This window comes from Anopheles gambiae, chromosome X (genome assembly GCF_943734735.2).
Source record: "Anopheles gambiae chromosome X, idAnoGambNW_F1_1, whole genome shotgun sequence".
In the NCBI taxonomy this organism is placed as follows: domain Eukaryota; kingdom Metazoa; phylum Arthropoda; class Insecta; order Diptera; family Culicidae; genus Anopheles; species Anopheles gambiae.
Genome location: NC_064600.1, coordinates 26587899 through 26603306, shown reverse-complemented (window position 1 = coordinate 26603306; position 15408 = coordinate 26587899). Strand labels below are relative to the sequence as shown.

At 41.4% G+C, this 15408-nt stretch overlaps 1 protein-coding gene and 1 pseudogene across 3 annotated transcripts in view; one reads left to right on the top strand and one right to left on the bottom strand.

The window, feature by feature from the left end:
* The window catches only part of LOC1275199 (uncharacterized Golgi apparatus membrane protein-like protein CG5021), a 75273-nt gene extending 60162 nt beyond the window's left edge, over window positions 1–15111 (bottom strand). Inside the window, exons 1-4 of one of the 3 annotated variants that reach the window (XM_061648228.1) lie at window positions 14969–15111; window positions 14649–14839; window positions 14514–14590; window positions 14085–14442 (exon numbers count right to left, since the gene is read on the bottom strand). In XM_061648228.1, coding sequence (XP_061504212.1) covers window positions 14085–14442; window positions 14514–14590; window positions 14649–14663 — 450 coding nt within the window. In that variant the 5' untranslated portion in view covers window positions 14664–14839; window positions 14969–15111. Of the gene's footprint in view, window positions 1–14084; window positions 14443–14513; window positions 14608–14648; window positions 14867–14968 lie in introns of those variants that run through there. The other 2 variants (XM_061648223.1, XM_314432.4) reach the window with 2 other exon arrangements.
* Window positions 8736–10506, top strand: LOC133391797 (uncharacterized; annotated as a pseudogene).
* Window positions 15112–15408: the final 297 nt, after the last annotated feature.

Genomic DNA, 15408 nt, shown 5'->3' with positions numbered 1-15408 from the left:
ACTTTGACGTACAGTTCTTAGCAGGGAAAGCAAACGTAGCAGCGGACGCGTTGTCTAGAGTAGTCATTACCTCAGATGAACTTAAGGCTCAAATACCAACAAACATAATGTTAGCAACAACTAACAATATACAAAATCTTAAATCAACAATCCTCATGGTTAATACCAGAGCAATGGTTAAACAAAAAGAGGCTAAAAAAGTAACACCTCATAAACCCATCGATACCAGGTCTGATCAACCAACGATGTGGACAACGGATACACCATCCAAAACAAGGAAGCTTCTAAAAATTAGAACAAGCATTTCCGACAACAATATAACATTTGAAGTGTGCAACAGCACTTACAAGAAAGTCCTAGGGAAAGTTAACGCGAAAGCAGAAAAAAATGGAAGTCAAGCTTTAGAGCTTGCTCTTCTCAACATTTGCAAAATCGCCAATAACTACAAAAACAAAAAGCTAGCCTGGTCTCTACACGACCAAATATTTACACAGTACTCTCATCAAACCCTTAAAGAAATCACCAACAGAGTGATTGACAAGTATGAATTCATACTGTTTACACCACCTAGGTGGGTTGAAACAGAACATGATCGGCTAAGAATAATCCATGATTATCACATGACCCCTTCGGGAGGACACGTAGGCCAATTCAGACTTTACAGGAAAATAAGAGATACTTACACGTGGAAAAACATGCGCAATGATATCAAAAATTTTATCAATAAGTGTGAAGCATGCTTAGTTAATAAGGTAAACAGACAAACTAAAGAACAGACAGTAATTACAACGACGCCTAACAAACCATTTAACGTTATATCTATTGACACAGTTGGACCATTGACAAAGACCAATAACAACTACAGGTACGCAATAACTATACAATGTGACTTGACAAAATATGTTGTAATAATACCTATTCACAATAAAGAAGCAAACACTATTGCAAAAGCATTAGTAGAAAATTTCATATTAACATTTGGAACTTTTATAGAGCTTAAATCAGATCAAGGCTTAGAATACAATAACGAAATCCTTAACAAAATAACAGAAATCTTACAAATTAAACAAACGTTCAGTACAGCATACCATCCTCAAACCATAGGAGCACTAGAAAGAAACCACAGGTGTTTAAATGAATATCTTAGAAGCTTTGTAAATGAGCACCATGATGACTGGGATGACTGGATTAAATTTTACGAATTTGTTTATAACACCACAGAACACACAGACACAGGTTATACGCCTTACGAATTAATTTTTGGCAGAAAAGCAAATCTACCTCAAGAAATTTACCAAAACAAAATAGAGCCAGTATATAATGTTGAACAATATTATCATGAAATGAAATTTAAATTACAGAAATCACACGAAATAGCACAGAAAAACCTTGTGAGCTCTAAAGAAAATAGGCAAAATATACTAAATAAAAATACTAACTCCTTAAAACTTGAGATAGGCGACATAGTGTACTTAACAAATGAAAATAGGAAGAAATTGGATCCCGTTTATATTGGACCATTTACAGTAACAAATATACAAGAACCAAACTGCACCATAATACACAAAACCACCAACAAATCGTCAACAGTACACAAAAACAGGTTAATTAAATCAAAAGAATAACTTCAATCATTTTATTATTTACGTTATTCTCCTAAAGGGAGGAGGTGTAGCATATCTGCTATACAGAACTTATTATAATACACACTATCAGCTATAGACACATTGTAACACACTTCGGAAAGCCAAATCACACTATTGCAACACATTCATTATATTACATCAGCAAATCAATCCACACCATAGCAACATACCTAGACCATACCATCCATAGAAAAAACCATTGAGACATTTATCGAAAACAACCGAAACGCGCAACATAAGCAATTCAAGCGTTACTGCAGCAAAGTGGACAAACAGAGAACGCATAGCAACTTATTGCTAAAAGCGCAGCGTAGGCAATGATCGACGAACGCACTCGTTATTTGGCTAGAACAGTTGAAACTTTCCAGAACCTTTGTAAAAACACTGAAAGCGCAGCATAAGCATAAATTGACAGACACCTCACTCCGATAGAATGAATAAATTGCACCTCATATCAATAACCTTTAATTAGGACAAAAACACATTCCAAAACCAATATTTCGAAACCCATTGAGTATAAATAAAACCAATTCCGACCGTGGCAAGTCAGATTCGTTCGGACTGCCAAGATAGGACGTTACGCTTCCTAAAAACTTCGTGTACCAACTTATTTCAAGAGTTTAGTTATGTCCCCCTACCCAAGGTAAGGCTTCTAAACTCCAACATTTCCAGTAAGGGAAACTCCTTCCGGGTTTCCATGATCGCCTGGACGATCAAACCAGTCCGCTTCGAATAGTTTGTTCCACCTCAGCTCATGTCAGTAAAGACTGACTCCCCGCAAAAACGGTGCACGACGGCCCCGCGTACATTCGATCACATTACACCTATAATCTTTGGACAGGAAGTTTACGCCTCGTGTGACGTCCGTAGTAACCTTCGTTTCTATGACCAAAAAAACACCCTCATCTATATAACTACCTACCCGGATAGGTCATACATTTTGTATGGGAGTTTGCATTTCTAAATGGTAAGTTGATCATATCTTCTGTTTTAGTTATTGAAATAACTTCAAATTTTCAGGGAAGCTGCATAAAACTTTGTTCTTGCCAGTATAAATAAATAAGAATTTTTAAAATTATTTTTCATGTTTTTTTTTATTTTAGCCTTTTTAACCCCTTACTTCTATGACCACCTACCCGGGTAGGTCATATATTTTGTATGAGAAATTACAATTATACGTGGTAAATTGTGCATAATGTCTGTTTTAGTTATTGAAATGACTTCAAATTTTTAGGGAAGCTGCATAAAACTTTGTCCTTGCTACTATAAAAAACGTGACGCTTCAACACACTTTTTCCAAACCTTCTGCTATTGGGAGTTTAATAAGAATTCAATAGTTGAACGCTTTTTAGTTGGCATGCTTTTTAGTTGAACGCTCGATAGTTGGCTGTCGGTTCAATTAAAAACCATGCGTTTGAATGGGAAAACCGGCTTTTGAAGATTCCACAAAAATCTCATGGCTTGTCGAGAAAAATTTCACATTTTTTTTTTTTTTTGAATGGAAAAACGTGCCAACTAAAAAGCACATATTCCATAGTTGGCAGGGAATCGAAGTTCAACCAATGAGTTCAGACTGTAGTACCACAGACAAACCGACGTGACACTTCGAACAAAATGAGCTTCAAAAGTTGTCTCTTTATTTCAAATGAAAATTCGTTAAACACTAGCGCCATCTCTATAATAATTCGCTTACTACACTGACACAGAAGAGAAACTGCTAAACCCCTTTTTTGTTTTTCTCCCCAACTTCGAACGAAGAATATTTTCTCCACTTCTCACATCATTTGTATTGATTTGGAAGCCCATCAAATGATTTATCTGGGTATTTTGTCCAATTATTTTTATAAAATCTTGCCTAGCACTTCAACCGTCATTTGTAATTGAAAAAGTTGTTTCCATTTAAGTAGCCGCGAACAGAGCTTATATTGACAAAAGTGATCGCCTTCATTGCAAATGACAGTACCACGCAAACAATGAGACCCCAAATTTTGAGTGATTCAGGCCGAGGGGTATGAGGAAGCTTGAGGAAGCAAGGAGAAACGCGCTGCGATGAGAGTTCGCCTTCTGTTTTACACGCGCGCTTCACTAACACCAATACAAATACCGTGCTTTGACGAGCCGTCTGTGAATGTGTGTGTGCCTTCTTTCAGCGAGCTCAACAACTTGGAGCTGCTCGTCACATCGTGTTGTCTCGCTTACACTACAGCATCGAACCATCGCTCCGTATGTTCCCCCTCCTACGCGTACAAAACCACCAGTACAGCGCGACGCTTTGCCGGAGATGGTTTGTGCACGTTTCGTTCTAAGTCCCGCGCGCAGTGTTTGTGCGTCGATGCGCATTTCGTTCAAAGTCTCGGGCGCCGGTGTGTTTTGGTAAAGTGTGAAATGAATAAACAGTGTGCACAGATGCACATGCAGTGCATGGATTGACGGGTAAGAATTTACTAAACAGAGGCATCGCAGATTGTCGACAAGTTTCCCGCAGCCTGGCTCAACCCGATACTTTACACTATGACGCCATTCGTGAGTATAAAGGATTCTAAATGTGTTGTGAAAGTGTACTTTATGTTTCAATAAAGTGTTCAATGAAATAAAAAATGACCGTGTTAGTGCTTGTTGTTAGAATAAGTGCGTATTTGCGATCGTGTCTATGCTTGAAAAAAAACGAGAAACGAAAGAAACAAATATCTTTTGATGTTTTGGAAGCATGATTGGAAAGAACACAACACATTGAGAACTGCAGAGCGCACCGTGCGTTACGGGTGGGGAGGAGGAGGGCTCGCGCGAGGGTGTAACTCATTCCTCTAAGAGTAACTGCTAACGGAGGGCGGTACTCAAATCACTCAAAAAATACACTCTTGTCGGACGGGTACTTTCGTGTGGGATAGTTTTGTAAAGAAAGTGTCACGTCGGTTTGTCGGTGGTAGTACTACTAGGGTTGTTATTATTATTATTACTTACTAGTCAATTTACTTTTATGAGTTCTTTTCAACATCAAAATCTAATATCAACTGTATTGCTAGAAATAAGATATGTTTTCAATAGTTTTTTTTCTATTTCTTATAATGTAGTATAAATCTTTTCATATGTGAATTGTTACTAATGGACTGAAATATATTTTGCATACTCAAAAACTGTCGTACCTCAAATCTATTAAGTGAAGCAGTGTGTTGTAGCTATATCAAAAAATTTAACTTCATTACCTAAAACCAGAAAGGTTATTTTAAAAAAATGTATGACCTACCCGGGTAGGTGGTCATAGAAGTAAGGGGTAGAAAAAGTTAAAATAAAAAAAATATATGAAAAATAATTTTGAAAATTCCTATTTTTTTTAAACTGGCAAGCACAAAGTTGTATGCAGCTTTCCTGAAAATTTGAAGTTATTTCAATAATTAAAACAGCAGATATGATCAATTTACCATCCAGAAATGCAAACTCCCATACAAAATGTATGACCTACCCGAGTAGGTGGTCCTAGAAGTAAATGATACAAATTGAAAAAAATGTTAAAACATTTTATCTATTTTTTTTTTAATTGAGATTTCTTTTTACTGGAAGGAAACATACTTTTCGAGGCATTCCTAAATTTTCAAGTCAATAAATGAATATCTATTGTCGCTGACGAAAATATAATATTTGTACTAGCCCGGTAGTGGTTCGCCACCCCCTACTAGTTTGACTCCACTGGTCTAACGATGTGCCACTCTCAGGAGGCTAGGATGAGAGAGAGAGGCTAAACGTGGCAGAATGGCATGTTAGAAGGAGAGGGCAAGCTAGGAATGAGCGAACGGCTAGAATCGGTTCAACGGCGCGCCGCTCTCGAATTGCTCTTTTCGGAAGAGCAATGCCCGAGATGCGCGCGTAAGCGTATCCTATCTTGCTTACGGAAGTAAGCGACAATAGAGAGCATAGGAATTAATAAGGGATAAGCGTAGGAGCGTTAGGATTAATTTGGATTAATTAATAGTAAAAAATGAATCGATTTATGTGAAGTTAGGAAATTGAAGTTGGGTCATACAATTGTTTAAGGATTAGTAAGGTAGAATTTTATGTTTAATTAATTAATTAGGAAACTAAGTTAGTTTAGGAAGTAAATAAAAATGATAGGCCGGCCTTCTCACGTAAGGGTAAATTACGCATCGCTACAATAGCACGCGTTGCGAGAAGGGCTGGCGAATTAAAAATGAGCAATAAATTGAACTTCTCACAGCCAATGAAATAAGCCTTATTTATTTGGTTGGCTTTGGGATCGAAAGGATCAGAGTTGCTTCCAAACGTCCTCGCTTCGACGAGAGCACCGTTACGGGTTAATTGCCCTGACGTGCTGGGAACATTGGTGGCTCCAAAGAGGAAAGTAACTCTACCTTAAGACCCAGAGCAAGAGAAGGTTCCGAGCCAGCCGGAGGACGCCATTCCCGGCACGGAAGGAAGGAAGGACGAGCCAGCCGGAGGACCCTATTCCCGGCACGAGCCAGCCGGAGGACGCCATTCCCGGCACGGAAGGAAGGAAGGACGAGCCAGCCGGAGGACCCCATTCCCGGCACGAGCCAGCCGGAGGACGCCATTCCCGGTCAACGAGGAAGGAAGAAGGGCCACCCGCCCAAGCCGCTATCCGGAGGACGCCATTCCCGGCCAGCGCAGTGAACCAGAGTGAAGTGCAGTGAAGTGCAAGCCGGAGGAAGCCATTCCCGGCCAACGAGGAAGGAAGAAGGGCCACCCGCCCAAGCCGCTATCCGGAGGACGCCATTCCCGGCCAGCGCAGTGAAGTAAAGTGCAGTGAAGTGAAAGCCGGAGGAAGCCATTCCCGGCCAACGAGGAAGAAGGGCCACCCGCCCAAGCCGCTATCCGGAGGACGCCATTCCCGGCCAGCGCAGTGAAGTGAAGTGCAGTGAAGTGAAAGCCGGAGGAAGCCATTCCCGGCCAACGAGGAAGGAAGAAGGGCCACCCGCCCAAGCCGCTATCCGGAGGACGCCATTCCCGGCCAGCGCAGTGAAGTAAAGTGCAGTGAAGTGAAAGCCGGAGGAAGCCATTCCCGGCCAACGAGGAAGAAGGGCCACCCGCCCAAGCCGCTATCCGGAGGTCGCCATTCCCGGCACGAGCCAGCCGGAGGACGCCATTCCCGGTCAACGAGGAAGGAAGAAGGGCCACCCGCCCAAGCCGCTATCCGGAGGACGCCATTCCCGGCCAGCGCAGTGAACCAGAGTGAAGTGCAGTGAAGTGCAAGCCGGAGGAAGCCATTCCCGGCCAACGAGGAAGGAAGAAGGGCCACCCGCCCAAGCCGCTATCCGGAGGACGCCATTCCCGGCCAGCGCAGTGAAGTAAAGTGCAGTGAAGTGAAAGCCGGAGGAAGCCATTCCCGGCCAACGAGGAAGAAGGGCCACCCGCCCAAGCCGCTATCCGGAGGACGCCATTCCCGGCTAGCGCAGTGAAGTGAAGTGCAGTGAAGTGAAAGCCGGAGGAAGCCATTCCCGGCCAACGAGGAAGGAAGAAGGGCCACCCGCCCGAGCAGCAACCGGAGAACGCCATTCCCGGTCAAGTGAGAAGTGCAACAGCAGCAGGAGAGCAGCAGTAGCAGAGCAGCGGTAGCAGAGCAGCGGTAGCAGAGCAGCGGCAGCGTAACGTCAACATTGTTACAAGCCTAGTAACACCAGCGAAGCGTAATACTGCGAAATCGTGAGTAAAATGGCCAATTCTAAGGAGAAAATTGTACTTTTTGAGGGAGGGGAAGAAAATGAGCTAGGGCATTTAAGGGAGGAGATAGTCAAAATGAAGGAAGACCGCGCGGAAATGCTGCGAAGAAATGCAGGTCGAAATGCAAAAGCGACTCGAAACCAAGATAAGCTACTTAGAGGAAACGAACCCCAATATTGCTAGACTAGCTGCGCAAATGCTAGAGCTACAAACAGAATTAAAAAAGCAGAAAAGAGATAAACCACAAAAACGCGAGACGTAAGAAGGAAATGTTGCATTGACAAGCGCATCGGCAACTCTACAACTCTAGCTCGGTTTCCGAAGTGCTTATCAGGGGAATGGTTGACGCATTGAAGAAGCGCGCAACAAAGGACTCTTTGATGGAGCTTCCGATTTTCGACGGGGATTTAAAAAAATGGACGCATTTTAAATCCATTTATGATAAAACTTCTTCGGAAGGAACATTTTTCGATTTGGAAAATCTAACTCGCCTACAAAGATCATTAAAGGGGGAAGCCGCGACGTGCGTAGGCGGATTAATGCTCGACGCGCAGAACGTCGATTTAATTATAAAGCGTCTAAAGCAAGAATTTGGAGCGCCCGATTTGATTTACAACGCGCTGTTGAAGGAATTAATGAACGTAGAGAATCCTACAATGCAAAGGCCGAAGTCAATCACAGCTTTCATGCACGCCTTAAACAACCTTGTGGTGAACATGGTAACGCTAGATCAAGAAGAATACCTCAACGACCAACGCCTCTTGAAAGACTTAGCACAAAGACTTCCACCTAATATAAAGGAAAGGTGGTACATGCACCACCTAGATGATAATAGAAAAACTGGGAAAAATAAGATAAAAACATTGAAAGATTTTGCCACATGGTTGAAGCCTACGGAGGAGTTAGCAATAATGCTAACAGCCGAAACCACTAAGAAACAAGACAATTCTCAAAGGCTCCCTCATAATATTCAATCTGTCAATCGCGATACTCGACCGCAGCAACGAAACAACTCTTATAACAATCCACCTCCTAGATCTTGATTTAGATGCCTCATTTGTGGCTATGATCACAGAGCCACTGATTGCCAAGAATTTAAAAATATGCCAATAGAAGGAAGATGGGAAACCGTCAGACGTATGCGCATCTGTGTTAACTGTTGCAATCAAAAATAACCACGATGCACATAGTTGTTATTTGCCTCCGCAATGCAGGCAATATGGTTGTCGGGGAAGACACCACACCTTGCTCCATCGCATTTCAATCCAGAATCCAACTACACCGGTACGCACGGAAAATTTTAACATTCACAAGGAACCGGAATTACCTGAAATATACTTTCAAATTATACCTGTGACCTTCCGCCACGGGGATAATGAACTTGAGACCTTTGCCTTTATGGACTCAGGGTCTTCCGCAAGCTTGATTTTACGCGATCTCAAAGAAGAACTGCAAGTGGAGGGATCACCTCGGCCATTTTCTTTGGCTTGGACAAACGGATCCATTCAGGAGGAACCAGGCAGCCAAACTGTGTCCATTTTGATTAAGGACCAGTCTGGAAAATTTATTAACCTTGATGGCCTGAGAACAGTAGAGTCAATAGAGCTACCAAAACAAACCGTTGATGGAGCAGCGCTTAAAAGAAAATATCGGCATTTAAAGGGAATTGATTTAGCAAGCTATCGCGATGGACTACCCAAAATAATTATCGGGTTACCACATGCTCACCTCATGTGTGCATTACGCACCAAATTAGGACGCGCGGGAGGACCAATAGCTATGCAAACCCACCTGGGGTGGGTATTACTAGAAGCAAGTAGTTCAAAATCAAAACAGGAAAGATTGTTTTCTCTCATGGAGAATGGCAAAGAAGAAAAAACAATGGCGGATCTAATGAAAGGATATTTTTCTACCGAAGAGTGCGGTGTTAAGCTCGACACCAACTTGCCTCAATCAAAAGAAGAAGAGAGTGCAAAAATACTAATGAAGGAAACATTAAATAAAACGAAGAACGGGTATGAAATAGGTCTACTATGGAAGAGAGATGAGATCAGACTTCCGGAAAGCTTCGCTCAAGCACTAAGAAGACTGCAATGTTTAGAAAGGTAGATGGAAAGAGACGCGATACTAAAAAAATGGTATCACGAAGAGATAGCTGCATATTGTCAAAAGGGATACGCTCAAGCGATCGAAGGGAACAATCTATTGAGAGATGAACATAATCCCAAACTAAATTACATACCGCACTTTGCTATAATAAATTACAACAAGCCCAAACCTAAACCGAGACTTGTATTTGATGCTGCAGCAAAAAATAATGGCATATCACTTAATTCACAATTGCTGTCCGGACCTGATGCAGTTGCATCTCTTTTCGGCATACTGATCCGCTTTAGAGAGGGACGCGTGGGCATTTCAGGTGACATCAAGGAAATGTTTCACCAAGTGGGCATAAGGCAGGAGGGCCGGTGTGCTCAAAGATTTCTTTATCGTAGCAACCCAAATGATAAACCACAAATTTTCGAAATGAAGGTAATGACCTTCGGGGCAACATGCTCCCCCGCATGCGCCCAGTTCGTTAAGAACGAAAATGCAGCACTTTTTCAAACGAGGTATCCGGAAGCAGCGATTGCAATTGTCCGCAACCATTATGTAGATGATTATCTAGACAGTTTCGATTCCGATGAATTGGCGATCAAGAGAACAAAGGAAGTGATAAAGATACACGATGAAGCGAAATTCTATATCAGAAATTTTTTATCGAACTCAGTTAAAGTATTGGAAAGTCTACCTAAAGAGAGAGTGAGTGACGCCAACCTGATGAAAATATGTGAATCAGACAACACATACGATAAAATCCTCGGTCAGTGGTGGGATAGAGATAGGGACTCACTTAAGTATATAATAAAAGGCTTAATAGAAACAGGAGGGAATGCCACAAAAGAATATTACTATCAAACACAATGAAAATTTACGACCCCTTGGGATTAATTGCTAATTACGTGGTGGAATCAAAAATATTAATGCAAGACATCTGGAGGCAAGGATTGGATTGGGATGATAACTTGCCGGCGGAGCTGCAAAGGAGATGGCAGGAATGGGTGGTAAGGATGAAGGAAGTGGAGACAATTAACATTCCCAGATGCTACTCATCGGCATCAGAGGTGCTAAGGCGTGAGCTTCACGTATTTGTGGACGCATCTGAAAAGGCGTTTGCAGCAGTGGCGTATTTACGCACCACGCACAAAAAGGGGCTTTGATATTAGTCTCGTAGCTGCTAAATCCCGCGTTGCACCCACAAAACCCCTGTCGATCCCACGCCTGGAGCTGCAAGCAGCAGTTCTAGGGGCCAGACTAGCAGAAACTGTTTCAAAGGAAATGAGGATGGAATTAGATGATGCACTTTTTTGGACTGATTCGAAGACAGGGCTAGCGTGGATCACCTCGGAACCAAGAAAATATAAACAATTCGTAGCTCTAAGGATCGGGGAAATTTTAAATCGAAGCTGCTCGAATCAATGGCATTGGATAGGTACAAAGGAAAACCCAGCAGACGAAGCCACTAAGGTCACTAACGGACCATCAATATGGTTTAAAGGGCCTGCATTCCTAAAAAACATTTATAAACACTCAACAGAAAAAATAGAAGTGGTAACTAAGGAGAAAATGCGACACAGTTGCACAGCTAAAACGGTCAACAAATTAGATTGGAGTGTTATTAACGTAAATTGGTTATCAAAGTGGCTCAAGCTACTAAAATCTCTTGCTGTTTGTCTAAAATATTTCGATTGGTTAAAAGCTAAGGCAAAACTCGAGTCATGGTCTCCCATTATAACAAAGGAGGAATTGGACTCGGCGGAAAAAATATTACTCAAAAAGGCCCAATGGGAAGGGTTCAATGAAGAGATGGTGCTGCTGTCTGCAGGACATCCCATTCCCAATAAGAGCCCATGAAGAACCCTTTGTTCTACTCTAGACAAAGAAAAAGTAATGAGGGCTAAGAGTCGTCTGACAAGAGTACAACTCTTAGGCGAAGAAACCAAGAAACCGATAATACTTCCGAAAAATAACTACATAACTACACTAATTCTTCGTTACTACCATGAAAAATATTGGCATAAAAAACCGGAAACAGTCATAGCAGCAATTCGTCAGCGTTTTTGGGTTATTGATTTAAGAGCAGCGCTGAAAAAGGTGATAACAAATTGGTGTAGAAACGACCGTGCTAAACCCCAAGCGCCCTTGGTGGCAGCCTTACCAGCTTGTAGAACAGCACCATTTATTAAACCTTTCACACACACGGGTGCAGATTATTTTGGGCCACTAACGGTATCGAAAGGACGGCGAACTGAAAAACGTTGGTGTGCACTATTTACATGTCTCACTACTAGAGCCGCTGGGTGGGCTACTTGTATTGCGATAACGGAACGAATTTTGTGGGAGCATGCCGTGAAATAGGAATTTTGCAAGAAAAATGCGCTACGGAGGGAATAGAATTTCATTTCAATCCAGCAGCGTCACCACATTTTGGCGGAGCATGGGAACGCATGGTACAAGAAGTAAAGAGTCTGCTTTCGATTAGTCATGAGCCATACCCTGAGCATATTTTAAGAAGTGCTCTGATAGAGATCGAATTTATGATAAATAATAGACCTCTAACCCACATCCCCCTCGATCACGAGGATAACGAACCCCTCACTCCGAGCCATTTTTTAATTGGGTGTTCTGGAGAAGCGCAACCTACTCAGGGTAACATAACGGATACCGATGGAGGGTGGAAGAAATCGCAATATATCGCTCAACAATATTGGTCTAGGTGGATAAAGGAATTTCTACCTCGACTAGTCAAGAGAGAAAAATGGTTGAGTCCGGTGAAGCCACTACGCGTAAACGATATTGTAACATTCCCTGATGAGCAGACCCGCGGAAAATGGTTTAAGGGAATAGTCACGGAAATTCACGAAGGGCACGATAAACAGGTTCGTTCAGTAACAATAAAAGTAGGTAAAACAACACTGAAGCGTCCAGCGTTGAAGGTAGCTAGGTTAGAAGTTCGTAGGGAGGAATAAATAACAAAATAGTTTCGTCAGCTTAGTAATGTAACCCCTCTACGAGGAATTACAGGGGAAAGAATGTCGCTGACGAAAATATAATATTTGTACTAGCCCGGTAGTGGTTCGCCACCCCCTACTAGTTTGACTCCTCTGGTCTAACGATGTGCCACTCTCAGGAGGCTAGGATGAGAGAGAGAGAGGCTAAACGTGGCAGAATGGCATGTTAGAAGGAGAGGGCAAGCTAGGAATGAGCGAACGGCTAGGATCGGTTCAACGGCGCGCCGCTCTCGAATTGCTCTTTTCGGAAGAGCAATGCCCGAGATGCGCGCGTAAGCGTATCCTATCTTGCTTACGGAAGTAAGCGACAATAGAGAGCATAGGAATTAATAAGGGATAAGCGTAGGAGCGTTAGGATTAATTTGGATTAATTAATAGCAAGAAATGAATCGATTTATGTGAAGTTAGGAAATTGAAGTTGGGTCATACAATTATTTAAGGATTAGTAAGGTAGAATTTTAGGTTTAATTAATTAATTAGGAAACTAAGTTAGTTTAGGAAGTAAAGAAAAATGTTAGGCCGGCCTTCTCACGTAAGTGTAAATTACGCATCGCTACAATAGCACGCGTTGCGAGAAGGGCTCGCGAATTAAAAATGAGCAATAAATTGAACTTCTCACAGCCAATGAAATAAGCCTTATTTATTTGGTTGGCTTTGGGATCGAAAGGATCAGAGTTGCTTCCAATATTCGTCGCTTCGACGAGAGCACCGTTACGGGTTAATTGCCCTGACGTGCTGGGAACATCTATCAAAAGATATTAATAATTTAAAACGCAAAACATACCCGGGTAGGTGGTTATAGAAATGAAGGTTAAAAATATAAATTTACTAGAGGCATACAGTCTGTTCCCCAGATACGCAGTTTGTGCGTTCCCGAGGAATCCGCGTAACTCGAATATCCGCGTATGTCGAATTTTGAGATTTTCAGTCAAATAACATTTGACTTCTTCTTCTTCTTCGGGCATGTTGTTAAGTCGTACGAGTTGTCGACTGTACTACGAGACCGGCATAACATTTGACTACTCGACTTTTTTTTTAATTCAATTTAGTATTTATATACACTTGATCATTTATTCGATACGATTCGTGCAAATCATTCTGATATTTATGGCTTAAAAGTGATTTAAATTTAACAGCAAAAATGAAATTTATCTACATTGGACGATTCTTGAAGCAAATTGCACTGATTTGACAGTTGATGAGTCTCTGATTTGAAAATCTCGAAATTCTACTTGCGCGGATATTCGAGTTACGCGGATTCCTCGGGAACGCACAAACCGCGTAACTCGGGAACAGACTGTATCTCCGATTCCGCGTAAGTCGAGAACTGCGTAACTCGGGAACAGACTGTACATACTTTTCCAGTAAAATGTATGATCTAATTAACAATTTTCTTGCGATTTCAAGCACGATTTATCGTTACAATTAAAATTAAAATTCAAATCGAAAAGGGCTTTCAGATGTCAAACTGCTGTAACGAACTTTTGCATACTTATCAAATCGTTCTACATTATTTGACCTCGTTCCTGCACAGTCCTTGGTATAGCGAAATCGCGTATAACGAGTGTGACGTACATCGGGGAATACCTATGTATACAAAAAATAAAATCGATATCAAATTAAGAAAAATACTTACCATCCATTTGAATTTCAAACCAAACAATGCAATAACGAAGAAACCCGTCCATACAATAGGGCAGGCTATGAGCGCAATCCAGAAGATTTGTTTTTCAGCATAATTAAAGTTGGATGAGCTTTGACCCTTTGTCTCAAAAATCCAATTTGATACACCTTTGTCATCTACATAGTTCCACCAACGCAGCCCAACGAGTAGGCGACCAGTTATGTTTTTCACTGTCCAAAAATCGGCCGATAGCATCAACACAACAAATACAAAGCTAAAAATAAAACTGTCGCTAAACCAACCACATAATAAATATGAAATAATAGCAGCCATTCGGAATAGAACATGGAACAGAGTCACGTATGGATGTCTGAAAAAAGGAAACATGTTATCTGCAATATTCTTATCAGAAACATGCTAAACAACGGGGAATGGACTTACAAAAGCTGATTTGAAACTTTATTTTCCTGATTAATATCTTCTTGATCGAACATCTCGGCATTTTCCAACAAAGGGGCCTGACATGAAAAAAAAACTATAAAACCAAAAAATAAATGAAACTATATTTATACATACTTTTACAGAGGCCATAGGTGTTGAAAAGGTGTTCTGATATGGAACAAAGCAATGTTGTTGTTAGTATGGTTTAGAGAGGCTTTGGCTCCAGCGGAGTTCTTTCACCTCAAGGAACAAGGCCACCTAACTATTCTATATTAACATCAATGACCGTAAAGATATCAGGTCAAGTTATAAGCCCGTTTTGACAGCTAGGTGGAAGAAGAATCGACGAAGAAAACTGACAGTTAGTTTTCCGCTTTTGGCGAACGCTTCAAGTTCTCGAAGAAAAAATTCCATTTTAAATTACGGACTGTGTTCTAATAAACTAAAATATTCACCCAAATTGATCTCCATCAAATATTGACCATGCAAAACGTAAACAATCCATCAATACATATACAAGCGGAAAACCATCTGTCAAAATCGGAGCCCAGGGGGGGGGATCGCCAAAAGCGCTATAACTACACCTCATTATACATTCCACCTTGATGCCAACGTGTATCACATCCACATGAACACTTTGCGTCAAGGTCTGTGTAGAAACGAAGTCGCATATTTTTGTGCAATATAGCGCGTGGCCACGGAGCTGAAAAAATGTTGAAAATTTTTTCAACTTTGTCAAAATTGCTTGTCAACTGCAAAAAAGAGCTTTTCTCGTGGCCGCACCAAAAACATACACAAGAGCGACAAAAAGCTCCAACATCTGAATATTATCGATATTTTGTTTAAGAAACACTAACTAGGTACATAAATCAATTAGAATCATGCATTTTAGCAT